The sequence below is a fragment of the Pristis pectinata genome, chromosome 6 (assembly GCF_009764475.1).
Source record: "Pristis pectinata isolate sPriPec2 chromosome 6, sPriPec2.1.pri, whole genome shotgun sequence".
NCBI classification, from domain to species: domain Eukaryota; kingdom Metazoa; phylum Chordata; class Chondrichthyes; order Rhinopristiformes; family Pristidae; genus Pristis; species Pristis pectinata.
This window is the reverse complement of record NC_067410.1, coordinates 111,147,526-111,165,813: the sequence shown is the minus strand read 5'-3', so window position 1 is coordinate 111,165,813 and position 18,288 is coordinate 111,147,526. Positions and strand designations below refer to the sequence as shown.

General features: G+C 47.6%; 1 protein-coding gene across 4 annotated transcripts in view; it reads right to left on the bottom strand.

Annotated features, from left to right (window-relative positions):
- pcyt1aa (phosphate cytidylyltransferase 1A, choline a) overlaps positions 1-18,288 on the bottom strand; it is a 43,725-nt gene that overhangs the window by 1,823 nt on the left and 23,614 nt on the right. For 2 of the 4 annotated variants that reach the window (XR_007956544.1, XR_007956546.1), the window contains exons 5-11: positions 16,498-16,614; positions 12,149-12,300; positions 10,876-10,954; positions 9,015-9,157; positions 6,818-7,006; positions 3,346-4,263; positions 817-2,668 (exon numbers count right to left, since the gene is read on the bottom strand). Coding sequence is in view for 1 of the 4 variants with exons in the window: in XM_052018794.1 (XP_051874754.1) it covers positions 4,066-4,263; positions 6,818-7,006; positions 9,015-9,157; positions 10,876-10,954; positions 12,149-12,300; positions 16,498-16,614 (878 nt within the window). In the remaining 3 variants the exon portion in view is untranslated. Of the gene's footprint in view, positions 1-813; positions 4,264-6,817; positions 7,007-9,014; positions 9,158-10,875; positions 10,955-12,148; positions 12,301-16,497; positions 16,615-18,288 lie in introns of those variants that run through there. The other 2 variants (XR_007956545.1, XM_052018794.1) reach the window with 2 other exon arrangements.

Sequence of the window (18,288 nt, the reverse complement as noted above, 5' to 3'; positions counted from 1 at the left end):
ATAAGAAGCCAGTTCCGGTATCGGACCCCTTGTCCAGTGACTGTGCCAACTGGCTCTACAGTTGTGGGAGAAGCAGCCTCTTTGCTTCCACTATGCCAGGGTTTGGTATGTTTCAGTGAGAGAAACTCTCATTCTAAACTCCAGCCAATACTCGGCTCAGCACACTTCTAACCCAAGCTTCCCGTTTCCTGTCACTTTACATGGATACGTAGAGTCAGTGCAGAGAAAGGCCCTTGGCCCCACCAAGTCCATGCCAACCATCAAGCGCCCACTTACATCACAAGTTCACAAGACAAAGGAGCAGAAGTAGGCCGTTCAGCCATCAAGTCTGCTCCGCTACCTCACGATGAGCTAAACTATTCCCCCATCTAGCCCCAATTCCTGGCCTTTTCCCCGTATCCCTTGACACCCTAATTAGGTAACTATCAATCTCCTCCTTAAACACCCCAATGATCGGGTCTCCAAAGCTGTAGGTGGCAACAAATTCCATAAATCCACGACCCTCTGGCTAAAGAAGTTTCTCCTCATTTCTGTTCTATCCTCTAATTCTAAGACTGTGCCCTCTAGTGCTGGACTCACCCACCAAGGAGAGCAGTGTAGCCACATTAATCCCTTTTTATTCTCCTCACATTCTACCACTCACACTTTGCCTGATCTTTGGCTTCTTGGGCTTTCCAAATCTTCCCAATCCTGATGCAAGTTCTTCAACCTGGAACCTTGATCTTTCTTTTGTAAACAGATGTAAATGCACTGCTTTAACTCAGGTTTTCAATACCTGCAGTATTTTATGTTTGTAAGGTCTACAGCCAGGGTTCCGACTCACCCAGTTACTGCCACTGCAATTGGTTCCTACAGGGATTAGCGCAAACCTCCCACCGTGTTTGAACAGCCTGCTGACCAATCACCCATGGGTCAGGGAGGGGTTAGGGGTTGGGCCCCATTCTCCCAAGACCACCTCACTGGGACAGCTGTGGAGACAATTCACACACTGGCTCAATGTAAGAGAAAGCAGACAAGGGGCAGAACATTATAACACTGCAGTTTAATCAGACAATTTCCCACTGTTTAACAGTCATAAGTTGATTAAAAGATCAGCATAGAATCCACATTGACATCATGCAACTTTTAAAAATACCTCAGTTTGGAACCAAACCCACAACCTCTGTATTTCAATCTTTTCTTGGAAAATTAAACCCTTCCCCTCTTAAGTGGATAACAAAATGTGAACAGAAGTCTTAACAATTGTAAAAAGACAGACTTTTTTTTAATGTGGTTTACCTTAAAACGATCATCGAGGATGGCCCCAGAAACAGAGTTTGGCCATTGCATAAATTACACACAGACAACTTCACACCACCACACCAAGTCTTCTCCCCCAGTCACTGCTGAAGAGGTGGATTGAACAGTTTGGGACCGATTTCACTGTAAACTGTAAGACCACCGAACCCCACCCACAATACCCACAGCCCTACCCTGCTTACAGATTTGCCTGCCTCCAGAACCTCTGTGAGGTGGGAGTGAAAGTGGGACCGGTAGCCCAGGGCTCCCACTGGTTGGGACGCGACAGATTCCCCCTGGACATGTCCGGCACTCCCTCCCAGGGAACTCCTGGCCAAGTTCAAGGTGACGAGTCTGCAATTCCTTCAAGGCCATCTGACCATCACTCCTCACCCTCCCTGTTACGAGGGGGTTGGCACAGTTACCAGGCAACTTCCACAGGGGCCGACTGAACCCCCAGAGAGGGTACGACCGTAGGTGGTCCACGATTCTGTGGCTGGGGACACCTCTCGGCCACTAGCCAAGGGGCAACTTGCGCTGAGCTGGGTCCAGTGTGGTGCCAGCTAATGCAGATGGACGGGGAAACAAATGGGGGGCAGGGGGAGTTATGGGGGAAAACTCAGGGGGATGCACGGGGTAGGGGGAACGCAGAGACCCGAGCTGTGGGAGTGAGAACACGGAAACTGACACTGGCCACCTGGGACTCGACAACATTCTCCCTTCTCTGACATTACAACAGCAACAATACTATACTGGCTGCAAAGTGCTTTGGGATATCCCCTCAGCTGTGCGAGACACTACACTTCTCTTAAAGCACCTTTATAAGTCCCAGCTCAGGGCAGGGGACTGGGCAGTGCTGCAGACTACCTATGCACCATTGCTACTAGAATAACACAGTGATAATGCAGCACTGTTTCCATCTGTTTACAGTGCAGATGTGTTAAAAAGTCTTGCTTTAATTAAAAAATAGAGTGGAACTTGGACAAAATCCTGAGGTCAAAGATAAATAGGGCCACAGGACAACAGCTTCAGAATCCAACAACTTGTGACAGGGAGAAGCTGCCACCCATCCCCGTGATTAATTCTCAGACATTTGGTCATTTGTTATCCTCTGGCAAAGGGATTTTTAAATCAGGAAAAACCTGCTAGATATTTAAAAATTTGTTAACATCTAAGAAAGACAGACTAAGGGTCAGTGACAAAGAAAGGGTTGGAATCAAAGCAGCGGTGTGCCTGGCTTTCAGGCGCCGTGTGAGCCAGCTGTCCACGAGCGAGATGCTCGGAGTCTATCTCCGTTTACTTTCTGAAAACTCATGCAGAGAGACTGGGTGAGCTGAGTGGAGTCCCATCAACCATCAGAGTGTAAACACTGATCTCACCATTGAACATCCTGAAATAACACCAGCAACAAACTTCTATAACATGCAAGCAACATACTGTGATTCCCCCTTTAAATATACCCCACACCAACTTGCAACACCGACAGGATATGCAACGAGTTTAACCAGTAGGCTTCCAACGGCCCTTTAGTTTCAGCATTATTAAAACGATTATAGGTTACTTTATATACATAGCTGACACCCAATGGTGCTCAAGCTACTGCTGTTTACTAGGCACAAAACAGCTCGATTTTCACTCCGATTTGACAACTCGAGTGGCAGAGCGAACTGTAGGTAGCACTGAGTTACAGTGCAGACTCACTAATGGTGCAAACATGGGACAGAGATCAGAGGCGGGAACCAGCTAGCTCTGCAGGCTGGGCCCACAGAAGGACCCAGCCCCGGGTTCAGCTTTAGCCCCGCCATTGCACTGAGGGAGGATGCTTTGGCAAACTTCAGCCGCTCACTGTCCAGATGCATTCCCCTATCTGTGACAACTGCCAAGACCGTGCAGGAAGGAATCACAACTGCTGCACAGGAGGGGAGGTGTTGGAGCACATCCCCAACCCATCGATTAGATTGTGTAAGACTAAGAATCTCCACCCGTCCCCCTCCCACCCCCCTGGTTCCCTCTCCTCTCGCGCATCAATGAGATGTCACACTCCTGAAAGTGCTCAACATCACTAACCTGCAAGGTCCCCTTGCATCAGTAGCACGAGCTCCTGCTTTCTCCTCAGCCTCTTCCCTCCAAGGTCCTGCAGCAGAATGGTAATCAAGCCCATGGACAGGGCAGCAGAGATCAGAAGACAATTCAGCTGGTCTGCGATCGGCATGGATCAACCCCTCCATTGCAGGGCACGTGGTCCAATGTGACAGATTGCAGTGGTGAGTTGTTTGAACGCTCCCTACATTGCGTTGGAAGGGCTGGGTACATCTCTAGCCTCTCCCCCAAAGATACGCACAAGCTCCGACCTGTAACCCTGACTGCTGAGAGACATGGCACAAGGCTAAAATATCAAAGGAAGCTATTTTTCCTTGATCTTTTCAAGGAGTTTTCTCTTTAATTAGTTGAATAGGCTAAAAAGAAAAAAAAAGTTTGCATAGTTTTTTTGAGCTGTTTCCCTGTGGAAAGTGATTGACTTTTAATGTTTTAATTCCCAAGTCCAGCTTGACCCCGTTTGTTCAGACCTTCTCCTTGGGCGTGAAGCAATACGTCCCATTTCTGCAGCCTCCTGGACTACCAGCGATCAACAGAGTGAACTGAGGGTGGGAGGGGGTGGAGGAGCGAGGTGGAGTTGTGAAGACTCAAGGAAGGAGGGAAGAGAGTGAGAGAGAGAGAGAGAGAGTGAGAGAGAGAGAGAAAGAGAGAGAGAGAGAGAGAGAGAGAGAGAGAGAGAGAGTGAGACCTTTACTCGGTGTCATCGTCACTGGTATCGTAGGCAGCCGCATCCAAGTCAGGTTTTGGCGAGCAGGGTGGGGAGGTCTTGGAGAAAGGCCATCGGAAGGTGGGCGAGGGGGAACGTTCCCGCGTCGGACTGCTGCTCGGGCTCTGCTTCGGAGTGATGGCTTGCAGCATTCGACCTTTGCCCTCTTTCAGCATGTGTTTCTAAAGTTATGGGAGAGGAACAGGGAATGCGAAAAAAAACGCACAGCATCAGAATCATCCTCTCCAACGTAACGGCAGTTTGCATTTACAGAGGCTTGGCATGGTTAAGGTCATTCTGAAGAGCTTGACAAGGACAGGAAGGGTGGTGGCACAGTAGATAGTGCAGCTTCCTCAGAGCTCTGGGGATCCAGGTTCCATCCTGACCTCCTGTGACCAGAGGCTGGGAATCCTGTGGGGAGTGAATCACCTCCGAACTCCCCGAAGCCTGTCCACCATCTCCAAGGCTCAGGTCAGGAGTGAGATGGGGCGGTCTCCACTTGCCTGGGTGAGTGCAGCTTCGACAACACTCAAGAAGCTCGACACCGTACAGGACACCGCAGCCCACTCGACAGGCACCCCATCCACCACCATTCACTCACCCCACCACCGACACACAGTAGCAGCAGTGTGTACCATCTACAGGATGCACTGCAGCAACTCACCGAGACTCCTCAGACAGCACCTTCCAAACCCACCACCTCTCCCAGCTAGAATAATAAGGGCAGCAAAACCACGGGGAACACCTCCCCCTGGAAGTTGCCCTCTGAGCCACACCCCATCCTGACTTGGAAATATATCGCCATTCCTCCACCGTCGCTGGGTCAAAGTCCTGGAACTCCCTCCCTAACATCATTATGGGTCTACCCACACCTCAAGGACTGCAGTGGTTCAAGAAGGCAGCTCACTGCCACTTTCTCAAGGGGCAACTAAATGCTGGCTCAGTCTGTGAAGCCCACATCCCTTGAATGAATAAAAACCACATTGGTCCCCCTGGGTGCTGTAATTTCCCTCCCCACCCCCCACATCCAAAGACATGCAGGTAGGTTAATTGGCCACTGCAATTTACTCCTAATGAAGGCCAAATGAATCAAAGGATTGATGGGCATGTGAGAGAGAAAAAGGAGGACAGGGACATGAAGGGGAGAACAGGACTATAGCACGGAGACACAGGAGACTGCAGATGCTGGAACCTGGAGTGACAAACAGTCTGCTGGAGGAACACAGTGGGTCGAGCAGCATCTGTGGGGGGGGAAGGAATTGTCGACTAATAGCATGGACCTGTTGGGGTCCAGCATGTACCCTGTGGGCTGAATAACTGCTGCCGTGATAAAGAAAGGGAAAGTAGAATTGAAGAGTAATCCAGCAAGAAGCAAAAACTAGATTGTCAAAGCTTCTAAAGATGCATAGAATGGGTAAGATTTATATAAAATGTGGGTCCTGTTCAGACTGACGCAGGAGGAATTTACAGTGGGGAGTAAGGAAACGGCAGGGAGCTGAACAAATATTTTGTGCCTCTTCATCACAGCTATTGAAAACCTCTTAGAAACAGTGGAGAAGCACAGCTCTGCAGTGAATGAGGAGCTGATAGAAATTAGCACTCGCAAGAAGAAAATTGTGTTGGAGAAGTTGGCAAGGCTAAAGCCAACTAATGGCTGACGTCCTGCATCCCGAGGTTTTGAAAGACGCAGTTATGGAGGTGGTGGATGCATATCTTCTCTGCATATCCATGTGCCTATCTAAGAGTCTCTTAAACGCTCCTATGCTATCTGCCTCCACCACCTCTGGCAGCGCATTCCAGGCACCCACCACTCTCTGTGTAAAAAAAAACTTGACCTGCACATCTCCTTTGTACTTTCCCCCTCTCGCCTTAAATACATGCCCTCCAGTACTAGACATTTCAGTCTTGGGAAAAATATACTGGCTGTCTACGCTATCTATGCCTCGCATAATTTTATAAACTTCTATCAAATCTCCCCTCAGTGTCCACTGCTCCAGAAGGAACAGCCCCAGCCCATCCAACCTCCCCTCATGGCACATGTCCTCCAAACCAGGCAGCATCCTGGTAAACCTCCTCTGCACCTTCTCCAAAGCCACCACATCCTTCTATAATGAGGCGACCAGAAATGAGAGCAATACTCTAACTGTGGCCTAACCAGAGTTCTAAAAAGCTGTAACATAACTTCCTGGCTCTTGAACTCAGTGCCTCGACTAATGAAGGTGAGCGTGTCACACGCCTTCTTGACCGCCCTATCAATCTGTGTGGCCACTTTTAGGGAGCCATGTGCCTGGACCCCAAGATCCCTCTGTTCATCAACGCTGTTAAGGATCCTACCATTAACTGTGTGCACTCTCTGTATGTTGGATCTCCCAAACTGCAGCAGCTCACACTTACCCGAATTAAATTCCACCTGCCATTTCTCCGCCCGTATCTGCAACTGATCTACATCCTGCTGTATCCTTTGGCAATCCTCTATGCAACCCACAGCATCATCAATCTTCGTGTTGTCTCCAAACTTACTCACCCACCCTACCACATGTCCACCCAAATCAGTTCTATATACAGTATGACAAGCAACAGAGGTGCCAGTGCAGATCCCTGTGGAACACCACTAGGGTTAGTGCAGGGAAGTGGTACTGAAGGAAGAAATCCACCATGCAGAGCAGGAGAGAGGGGCCGAATGGCCTACTCCTACTTCTAGTTATATTCTTTCCTGTTTATTATTCAGATGCTCACCAAGGCTCCCTCAGGGCCAAACATCTCCAAAAAGTTTCCGATGAATTCCCTCGACTTTTCCTCCCACTTCTGAATCAGGTCGATACTCTTCTCCTCAACTTTCTGAACAAACTCCTTTGACTTTTCTTCCACGTCCTTAACTTTCTGTTTGACCTTATCGACTCTCTCCTGCAGGTTGTACTTCTTTTCCTGGAAGACAGAGTGTGTGGGAGATAGTAAGTGGGGAGTGTGCAAGGGCGATAGAGACCCATGAGTAAGAGCAGAGACACAAGAGACTGCAGATGCTGGAATCTGGAGCAGAAAACTGCTGGGTTGAGCAGCGTCTGTGGAGGCAAAGGGATAGTGGGTGTTTTGAGTCAAAATCCTGCATCAAGGAGTGACGTAGGGTCTTGATCCAAAACACCCACAGATACTGCCTGACCCACTGAGTTCCATGAGTAAGGACATGTGGACAAGGGAGACCACAACGGATCTAAAGTGGATCCTACCCACAACACCAATTTTCATTTTGTCTGCAAGCTTACTAATCCTCCCTCTTACAGACACATCCAAGTTGTTTATATATATATCACAAAGAATCAAGATCCCAGCACCAATCCCTGTGGTACACCACTAGTCACAGACTCCAATCAGAAAAACATCCTTCTGCCTCCCATTACCAAGCCAATTTTGGATCCCATGTGTCTTGGATCCCTTGTGCCTTCACCTTCTAGACCAGCTTACCACGTGGGATCTTGTCAAGTGCCTTACTATAGTCCATATAGATAACATCTGCAGCCCTCCTTCATCAAGCTCCTTGGTTACCTCCTCAAAAAACTCAAATTCATCGTACCTCCGCTCTCACCCCCACCCCTCCCAGACCCAACAGGGATAGGGTCCCCCTTGTCCTCACATTTCATCCCACCAGCCTACGTATCCAACACATCATTCTCCACCACTTCTGCCATCTGCAATGGGACCCCACCACAATGCATATCTTCCCCTCCCCACCCCTTTCTGCCTTTTGCAGGGACCGCTCTCTCAGCGACTCCCTAGTTTACTCCTCCCCCCTCCCCCACCCATCCCACTCCCACCCCGGGAACTTTCCACTGCCCTCCGCCATAGGTGCAACACCTGCCCCTAGACCACCTCCATTCAGGGACCTAAACAGTTCTTTCAGGTGAGACAGAGATTCACCTGCACCTCCCTTAATATCATCTACTGCATTTGGTGCTCCGAGTGTGGCCTCCTCTACACTGGTGAGACCAAACGCAGAATAGCTGTTTCGCAGAACACCTGCGCTCCGTCCGTAACCGTGATCTGCATCTCCCCGTCGCCAGTCACTTCAACTCCCCCTCCCACACCATCACTGATATGTCAGCCCTCAGCCTCCTCCACTGCCAGGGGAATTCCAAGCGCAAACTGCAGGAACAGCCCCTCATTTTCCGTCTTGGAAGCTTGCAGCCTGACAGCACGAACATTGAATTCTCCCACTTTAAGTAACCCCTCCCCCCCCCCACACACACACCGCCTCTTTTCTTCCCTTTCCCAGCCTCTCTCTCTTTTTTCTACTCCCATTTTCCCTCCTCACCTTTGACCCATCCCCCCGTGGATCTCCTCTCCCCTCCTCCCCCGCACCTGCCCATCACTGTCTCTTACCTGCATCTACCTGTCACCACCCTGTGCCCACCCCGCCTCCCCTCTTCTGTCCACCTATCACTGCTCTGCTTTTCCCTCCTATATATCAAGCTTCCCCTTTTCCTATCTTCAGTCCTGAAAAAGGGTCCTGACCCGAAACGTTGACCGCCTGCTTTTCTCCATGGACGCTGCCTGGCCTGCTGAGTTCCTCCAACACCAGAGTGTTTTTCATCTAGATTCCAGCATCTGCAGTCCTTTGTTTCTCAATCAAATTATTTCCCCCTTTCAAAGCCATGCTGACTCTCCCTGACCAGTCCCTGTCCTTCCAAATGAACATAAATCCTGTCCCTTAGAATTTTCTCCAGTAATTTCCCTCTCATGCTTTGTCAATGGAAACAGTTATTCTTCTTTACACTCAGACCCCTTATACCTGACCCTAATTGATCCATCACTTTGCACCCGAGCAATGATAAGCAAGACCTGTCCTGCTGATGTCCTTCAATGGGTGTGCAATGCAGGAGTTTCCACTCACACACCGCCCCACCCACGGGTTCCATGACTAATCGTCACCGACACTTACATTTATAAAGCTGACGTTCAGTTCTTTGGCAGTGTAACCACGTTGCAGGTTCCTCCGCACATACACGTCATAATCCCGCACAATTCTGGTAATGATGTCTGAGGTGGAGATGCCTTCTGTTCGCTGAGTTGGGGCAAACATGCCTATGAGTCACACACAGCAGAGACGCAGTTATGGCTTCACCGAGCTTTAAACATTCCCTCCATTCACCAGAATGAAAAAGCTTCCATTTAAACAGAGCTTTCCATCATCACAGGAGGTCCCAAAGCTGTTAACAGCTAATTAAACACTTTTGACATTCTAATGAAACATCATCGACCTGAAACACTAACATTTCTCTCTCCACAGATGCTGCCTGATCTGCTGAGTGTTTCCAGCATTTTCTGTTTTTATTTAAGTAATTTTGAAGTAGAGTCACTGTTGTAATATAGAAAACACAGCAGCCAACGTGTAAAGAGCAAGATCGCATGGATAACAAAGTGATAATGACCAGGCATGATTTTTTTTTAAAAGTGTTGATTGAGGGGTAAATATTAGCCTGGGTAACCACCACAAGATCTTTAACATCTTCCTGAAAGGGGAGATGAACTGTTGGTTTGGAGTCTCACTCAGAAGATGCTAGCCCTCACACTGCAGCACCAAACTGTCAGCTTAGATCAACATGAGTCTCTGAAACGGGGCGAACCTCTAACTTCGAGACTGAGACACGAGTGCGATACTCGCTGAGCCACAGCTGAATCACCCCTGTAGTTTGCAGAACCTTCAATCACTCTCTGGCTTGCTGTTCTAACCACTGAACAATATTAATCATGAGGTTTGCAGTGACTAGTCAGAACACTGGACCTAAGGGGTAACTATTCCCACACGGAGGGTGGTGGGTATATGGAATGAGCTGTCAGAGGAAGTGGTAGAGGCAGGTACATTTACAAGTTTTAAAAAATATTTGGACAGGTACATGGACAGGAAAGGTTTAGAAGGATATGGGCCAAATGCAGGCAAAGGGGACGAGCTCAGATAGGCAACTTGGTCAGCATGGATGAGCTGGGTCTAAGGGCCTGTTTCTGTGCTGTGTAACTCTATGAAGAGGAGGCATGAGACTTTCAGCTAACAATTTTGTCTGGAGTGCACACACTAAGGTGTCCAGTCTGAATCATTAAGGAAAAAAACCGAAAGGGGAAAAAAATGCAGATGCTGGAAATCTGAAATAAGAATGTTGTTAATGTCAGGCAGCATCTGTGGGAGGGTGGGGGAGGAGAGAGAGAGAGTGTGAGAGAGAGAGAGAGTGAGAGAGAGCGAGAGCGAGAGAGAGAAAGCGAGAGAGAGAGAGAGAGAGAGAGAGAGAGAGAGAGCGGGAAAAACTGTCTCTCTCTTCACAGATGCTGCCCGACCCGCTGAGTATTTCCATTTAATTAAAAAAAACAGTTGTCTCGTTGAAGAGGACTGAGTAGTGTATTGACACAAGACAAACTTCATCAGGACTGGGTGAATGAAGGGTCTGATGAAGGGTCTCAGCTCAAAACGTTGACTGTTCATTTCCCTCCATAGATGCTGCCTGACCTGCTGAGTTCCTCCGGCATTTTGTGTGTTGTTGTTGAGCGGTGTATTGAGTTGGAGCTGTCCTCACATTAGATTCAAAAACACTGAAAATGAAGACACAGGAGCAGGAGCCAATTTGGACCTTCAGGTCTGCCTGTGCCACTCACCAGGACCACCATCCGTCTTCGACCTCAGCACCATTTTCCCCTAGTTGCCTTTAATGCCCAGAAATCTATTAATCTGTGCTGTGAATAAACTCAGACTGAACCTCCACAAACACCCTGGGAATATGGTCAAGGCACTTATCTCCACACCAAGCACCTACCTGCATCTTTGATGTGTTTGTAAACATCATCACTTCCTGCAGAGGAATATGGGATATCATCGTGAGCAACAAAGTCAATCTGCAACAGAAAGAAATCTTCAAAAACTTGATATTAAATCAACAATAATATTTAGAGCACTTACTGATTTGGACAATCTATTCACTTATGCCGCCCAGACCTTTAGCCTCTGCCACACTAACATGCCAATATCCTGATTTGCAATGAGCACTGCCACCGTTTGATCAGAATGATTTCTTCCCACCAGTAATAGCATTAAATTCCGAGGTTCACTGCTCTTGACATCAAGGCAGCATTTGACCAAGTGCAGCATCAGGGAGTCAATGGGAATCAAAGGGTAACTCGCCACTCTTTGAAGTAATTTCTAGCACAAAGATGATTGAAGTTGCTGAACATCAATCAGCCCAGTCCCAAAATTCACTGCAGGAGTTCTTCAATCCAACGATAGTTATCTGCTTCATCAATAACCCCCTTAAAACTAGGATTACCAAGGAAAATGGTGCTGAAACAGGGCACGTGGCCCAATCATATTCTCCCCCATTGTTGTCTATGTTTAACTGCCTATTTCCCTCACTGCATTAACACTCCTTTTCCTGTTAACCTGCAAATTATTTGTCAACAGACCCGGACACATGAGGAAAACAGCGGGTGATGACATCTTTGGGTTCCAAAGGTCCAAGGTCATCAACACCTAAACACGCTACACTAACCACTTAACATACTGCATTCCAAAAACTTTCTGGGAGAAATCTTTCTAATTTACATGTGAACCAACCAATGCAAAGTGTTTCTACAATCAGAGCCCATTCCACAACCTGACCACTTGCTCTCTGAACCATCACTTCGGAGAGTAGTTCACAGTTTCAGCACAGCAAAGGCACACCTGTCTCTCCAAGTTCTGTGTCGCTGGACACAGTGAAACGGTCTGCATTATCAGGTCGCCCTGATGAATTCACGATGCAGGAAGAACACAGGAGCAGGAAGGAGGTTATTCAGTTGCTCGAGTTCGTTCCGTCCATCAGTGAGGTCATGACCCAACTTCGTGCACTGCCTTTCCCCATTTTACTTAATACCTTTGGTTAAAACCCCTCAGATCCCAGCAATGATTTCTGTTTGTGAAAGAGCCCCGAATTTCTAACACTTTCTGCACATTTTCAAACTTCTGTCCAATCTTTAGACTCTGCCCCCAGCTTAACCAACAGAAATAGTTTCTCTTGATCGGGACACTACAGGCTGGGACATGAAGCAACTTACCCTGTGCATTTCTAGGAACTCGGGTGAGAGGGACCAGGGTGCATTTCGTACTACCTCATCGACATAGCGGCAGTGCCTGACTGCATCGTACCTCTCGGCCTCATTCATCACAGTGAACCCTTTGAACTGGTGGGTCAGGTCATCGTTGCACACTGCAAGGACAAACAGGCATTCTGTTATTTGCTTCAGCATTCCAAATAGACTGAAACACCGTCCGGGAAATCTACGTAGCGCTATTACAGAGCCAGTGACCCGGGTTTAATTCCGGCTGCTGACTGTAAGGAGTTCGTACGTTCTCCCTGTGTCTGCGTGGGTTTCCTCCGGGTGCTCCGGTTTCCTCCCACATTCCAAAGACGTGCGGGTTAGGAAGTTGCGGGCGTGCTATGTTGGCACCAGAAGCGTGGCGACACTTGCGGGCTGTCCCCAGAACACTCGACGCAAAAGATGCATTTCACTGTGTGTTTCGATGTACGTGTGACTAATAAAGAAATCTTAAGTCGTGGACTCATATGGCACAGAAACAGACCCTTCGCCACCGTACAACCTCCCATTCATACCAATGCTGTATTTATTTATCATAGAATGTAGAACAGTACAGCACAGTACAGGCCTTTCTGCCCACAATGTTGTGCCGACCTACATAAACCTATTCCATGATCAATCTAACCCTTCCCTCCATTATCCTACCCACATTCCCATCAACTCCCCCCAGATTCTGCCACTCACCCATACACTAGGGTCAATTTACAGCGGTGCCAATTAACCTACTGACCCGCACATCTTTGTGGGAGGAAACTGGAGCACCCAGAGAAATCCACGTAGTCACAGGAAGAGGGTGCAAACTCCACATACAGCTGCACCGTTCTACTATCTCACGGTCTGCTGGCAACAGAAACCCAGTGATCGAGTCCCTCCGTGGCATTAATTTCAATGTATTTTGTGGGTTGCCATTATAAGGAATGGGTACAGGTTTCACAAGTCTTATTCAAGAGAGCTGAGCCCACAATCCAGGCTGAAGCCCACGTTCAAACATAGGTGGCCTTCCTGGCAACAAGGCTACTTCCAACGCAGCTCTTAAGGTCATGAGATCATAAGCTGGAAAGAGTGCGGACCAGATTCAGGAGGATGCTACTGGGACTGGAGGGCCTGAGTTGTAAGGTGAGGCTGGATAGTCTGGAACTGTTGTTCCTGGAGGGTAGGAGGCTGAGGGGTGACCTGATAGAGGTTTATCATATAATGAGGGGCATAGATAAGGTGGATGGTCACAGTTTTATTCCAAGGGTGGGAGAGTCTAAAGCTGGAGGGCATATGTTTAAGATGAGAGGGGAAAAATTTGAAGGGGATCTGAGGGGAAACTTCCTCACACAGAGAACCGTGGAACACAACAGCACAGAAAACAGGCCATTCCGCCCTTCTAGTCTGTACCAAAACTTTATTCCACTAGTCCCATTTACCTGCACCCAGTCCATAACCCTCTAGACCTCTCCCGTCTATGTATCAGAGGATGCTGGGTATATGGAACAAGCTACCAGAGGAGGCAGCAGAGGCTGGTACATGGATAGGAAAGGTTCTGAGGAATATGGGCCAAACACAGGCAAATGGGACCAACTTGATTAGACATCTTGGTCGTCATGGACAAGTTGGGCTGAAGGGCCTGCTTCTGTGCTGTACAACTCTGTGACTCTGAGATACCCAAGACACTTTACCCATGCCCCTGCAAACAAGAGAAGCTTCAAGTTAGCAGCCGGAACAGCTGTAGCAGGCAGCATGATTGAGAAGTTTGGAGGACATCATTCTGAGTATGTGTCAGAGGGCTCAATCCATCAATGCCGCCTCACCCCCGAGTATTTATTTTTACAAGTTACCTTAACTCTGGTTATCAACCCTGCTGCCATTGGATACTGATTACCCTTTTGTAATCTACCAATATCTCTTGTAAATTGGAGCAATTCTATTAATTTTTCCCGTTGACCCCAGAAGACTTACATTTGCCTTCCATCTCAAAATATCTCAAAGTGCTTTACTGCTAATCACGATAATGTGGGAAGTTATTTTTCTCTGTTCTAAGCAGATTCATAGAATCTCCAGTCTTTCCATATCGATTGCAATTTATGCAAAATAGGTGGTATGCAAAGGTAGATGAATTTGCAGCTTAAAATACAGGCGATAAACCCCTCCTGGCCAGCGACACTTCCTGTACATCTTATCTACACAGTGAGTGAGAAGTATGAAATCTAACATCAAAAGTAAACAAAGATAAAAGCAGATAGCAGTAAAAACAGTAGATTATTCGTAAACTGAGAAAATAGGCACTTTCATTGCCTTAATTAGTATGATCTGGATGAGAATGTGGGGAGAACAGTGGGCTCCCATTGCCTACTATGAGATCCATAGATAGAGTAGACAGTCAGAATCCTTTTCCTGGGGTAGAAATGTCAAGTATTAGAGTACATGCATTTAAGGTGAGGGAGGAAAATTTAAAGGAGATGTGCAGGGCAAGTTTTTGTTTTACACAGACAGGGGTAGTGGCCAGAAGCAGGTACGATAGTCTATTTAAGAGGCTGTTAAGTAGACACACAGATAGGCAGGGAATGGAGGGACGTGGATCATGAGCAGGCAGAAGGGATTTAGTTTAATTTGGCATCATGTTCGGCACAGACATCATGGGCCGAAGGGCCTGTTCCTGTGCTGTACTGTTCTGTGTTCTATAGCCAATGCAGCACTCTGGAAGCAGGGGGCTGCAGGTGACTCCAGACCTACCAATGTGGTTGACAGGATTGCCATCGATGAACAGATTTTTTGGACAAATAACAATGCTTCAAAAGTATCCCATCTTTCCTTTAAGAGTTGAAGGGAAGAAAGAGAGAGAAACTTGCTTTCTGCAGCCCCTCTCACTGTCATACAATGTCCCAAAGCCCTTGCCAGTCCAGGGCTCAAGCCTTCAGTGCAGTCACTGATAATCTGGTGTCAGCAGTAGCCAAGATTACATGACAAGATCCCAGGTAGAGCAACTGCTGTTAATCTGTACTGACTGAGGCAGGAACATTAGCTCAGGGACCCATTGTATGTTCTTTCTCCAGAGATCTCAGCAGATGGGCTGAGTCCTCAGTTCTCAAAGCCACACATCCATTCTGCAACACTCCCTCAATAACGCATTTAGCCTGGATTATGTACACATGTCTCTGTGGTGGGATTTGAAGTTACAGCTTCATGACTCAGAGCTGGAAGCACCTTATTTGTCGACCTGCACTGCACTCTCTGTAAACTGTAACACTGTATTCTGCATTTTGTTTTTTTTCTTTTGTACTGCCTTGATGTACTTATGTATGGAGTGATCTGTCTGGATGGCACACACACAAAAGCTCCTGGTACATGTGACAATAATAAACCAATTACCAAGTGCTAACAGCCAGATCACTTTAATGTGGTGCTCAGTGTATGTTGTCAGTAAGACAACACATAGAGTCAAAGAGCAGGGAAACAGGCCCTTCAGCCCAACTCATCCATGCCAACTGTGTTGCTCAGCGAGCTGGTCCCATCTGCCCGTGTTTGGCCCATAGCCCACTAAACCTCTCCTATCCACCTATCCATGTATTTTTCTAGATGGCTTTAACATGTTCCTAATGTGCCATCTCAACAACTATTTCTGGCAGCTCATTCCAAATACGCACCACCCTTTGTGTGAAGCTGCCCCTGATGTCCCTTTTAAATCTCTCCCCTCTGATCCTAAACCCATGCCCTCTTGTTTTTAGCACTCCCTCCCTGGGAAAAGAGTAGGCACGCACTGTGAGGGCAGGCATGGTAGTGTAGCGGTTAGCGTAATGCTATTACAGTGCCAGCGACCCGGGTTCGATTCCCGCCACTGTCTGTAAGGAGTTTGTACATTCTCCCCGTGTCTGCGTGGGTTTCCTCTGGGTGCTCCGGTTTCCTCCCACATTCCAAAGACGGGTTAGGAAGTTGTGGGCATGCTATGTTGGCACCGGAAGCATGGCAACACTTGCAGGCTGCCCCCAGAACACTCTACGCATAAAGATACATTTCACTGTGTGTTTCGATGTACATGTGACTAATAAAGATATCTTGTCTCATGTAAAAGACTATGCACTCTCACCCTGTCTGTGCCCCTCACGATCTTAAATATCTCTATCAGGTCACCCCTCAATCTCCTACGTTCCAGGGAATAAAGTCCTAGTCTACACAACCTCTCCTTGTAACTCAGGCCCCCAAGTCCGGGCAACATCCTGGTAAATCTTTTCTGCACTCTTTCTAGTTTAATAACATCTTTCCTATGACAGGGCGACCAAAACTGTACTAAATACTTCAAGTGAAACTGACAATTCATTTCTTACCTCCCACTATTAGATACGTGTTTGGGAAAAGGCTCTTTGCCTGCATGAGTGCCCGTGCATGGCCCGAATGAAAGAGATCGAAGATGCCGTCAGCGTAAACTCGAACCGGGCGATCCACTGAAATCAGAAGAAATAACTTCACTTCATATCATCAAATGAGCTCTGTGCATTCTTAATTCGCTCCTGAAACATACGTGAAAGGCTAAATAGCCTTCTCCACTGCTGTGTAACTCATTCTACGACAGCATCAGACGAGACGACAAACCGAGGATCCACCTGCCCTCACACATGGGTGTAAAAGATCCCACAGCACTCGGGGTAGGAACTAGGAGCACTCATTCTGCTCTGCCATTCGTTAAGATCCTGGCCGATCTTCTACTTCAGCACAATTTCCTAGTGGTGACCCAGATCCAGATTCCCTCAAAATCCAGAAATCCATTGATGTCAGTTCTGACAACTCAATGACTGAGCCTCATCGTAGAATTGTAGCACAACAGGCCCTTCGGCCCACCATGTCTGTGCCAGCCATGATGTCAATGCAAACTAATCCCATCTGCCTGCACATGGTCTATATCCCTCCATTCCCTGCCTGTTCATGTGTCTTAAGTATCTCTTAAACATTGATATCATATCTTCTTCTACCATCTTCCCACCACTCTGTGTAAAAAAAACTTGCCCCGTACATCTCCTTTAAACTTTCCCCCTCTCACCTTAATGACCTCCAGTGTTTGACATTTTCACCCTGGGAAAATGACTCTGACTACCCTGACTCTACCACTATGCCTCTCATAACATTATAAACTTCTATCAGGTCTCCCCTCAGCCTCCGATACTCCAGAGAAAACAACCCATGTTTGTCCAACCTCTCCTTACAGATAATACTCTCTAATCCAGGTAGCATCCTGGTGAACCTCTTCTGCACCCTCTCCAAAGCCTGCCCACCCTTCCTGTAAATCAGCCTTCTGGGCCTGAGAATTCCAAAGATTCACCACTCTCTGAGTGAAGAAATTTCTCCTCATCTCAGACCTAAAGGGCCTGCCTCTTATTCTCAAGTACGCTCCCTTGTCCTGAAACTCAGCCATGGAATCACCCTCCCTGCATCCCGCCTGTCAGTCCTTTAAGAATGGTTCAAAGAAGAGCAGGGTACTTCACCCTGGTGTCCTGGCCAATACTTATCCCTCAATCAACCTCACTGAAATAGATCACCCTTTTGTTATCAAACAGCTCTCTGCGGTATCTCAATCAGCAGACATTAACTACCTGTTTCCTACAGTGATAACACTTCAAAAAGTACATGACAGCATAGCTAGGGGAGATAGTCAAAATCTTTTTGCCACGGCAGGGGTATCAAAAACAAAAGAGCATATGTTTACGGTGAGAGGAAGGAATTTTAAAGGGGAACTGAGGGGTAAGATTTTTTTGTATGGTGAGTGGTTGGTACGTGGAATGCACTGCCAGAGGCGGTGGTGGTGGAGGAATCAGATACTTCACTTTGACAGACACTTAAATAGGCAAGGCATAATAGCACCAGGTCCTAACGTGGATAACTGGGATCAATGTACATGGGCAAAATGGTTGGCGTAGACGCAATGGGCCGAAGGGCCTGTTTCTGTGTTGTACAATTCTATCTTCCACATCCTTTCTATAATGAGGCGACCAGAAGGAACACAATACTCCGAGTGTGGTCTAACCAGAGTTCTATAGAGCTGCATCATCACCTCGCGGCTCTTGAACTCAATACCCTGACTAATGAAGGCCAACACTCCATACGCCTTCTTATCGATCTGCGCA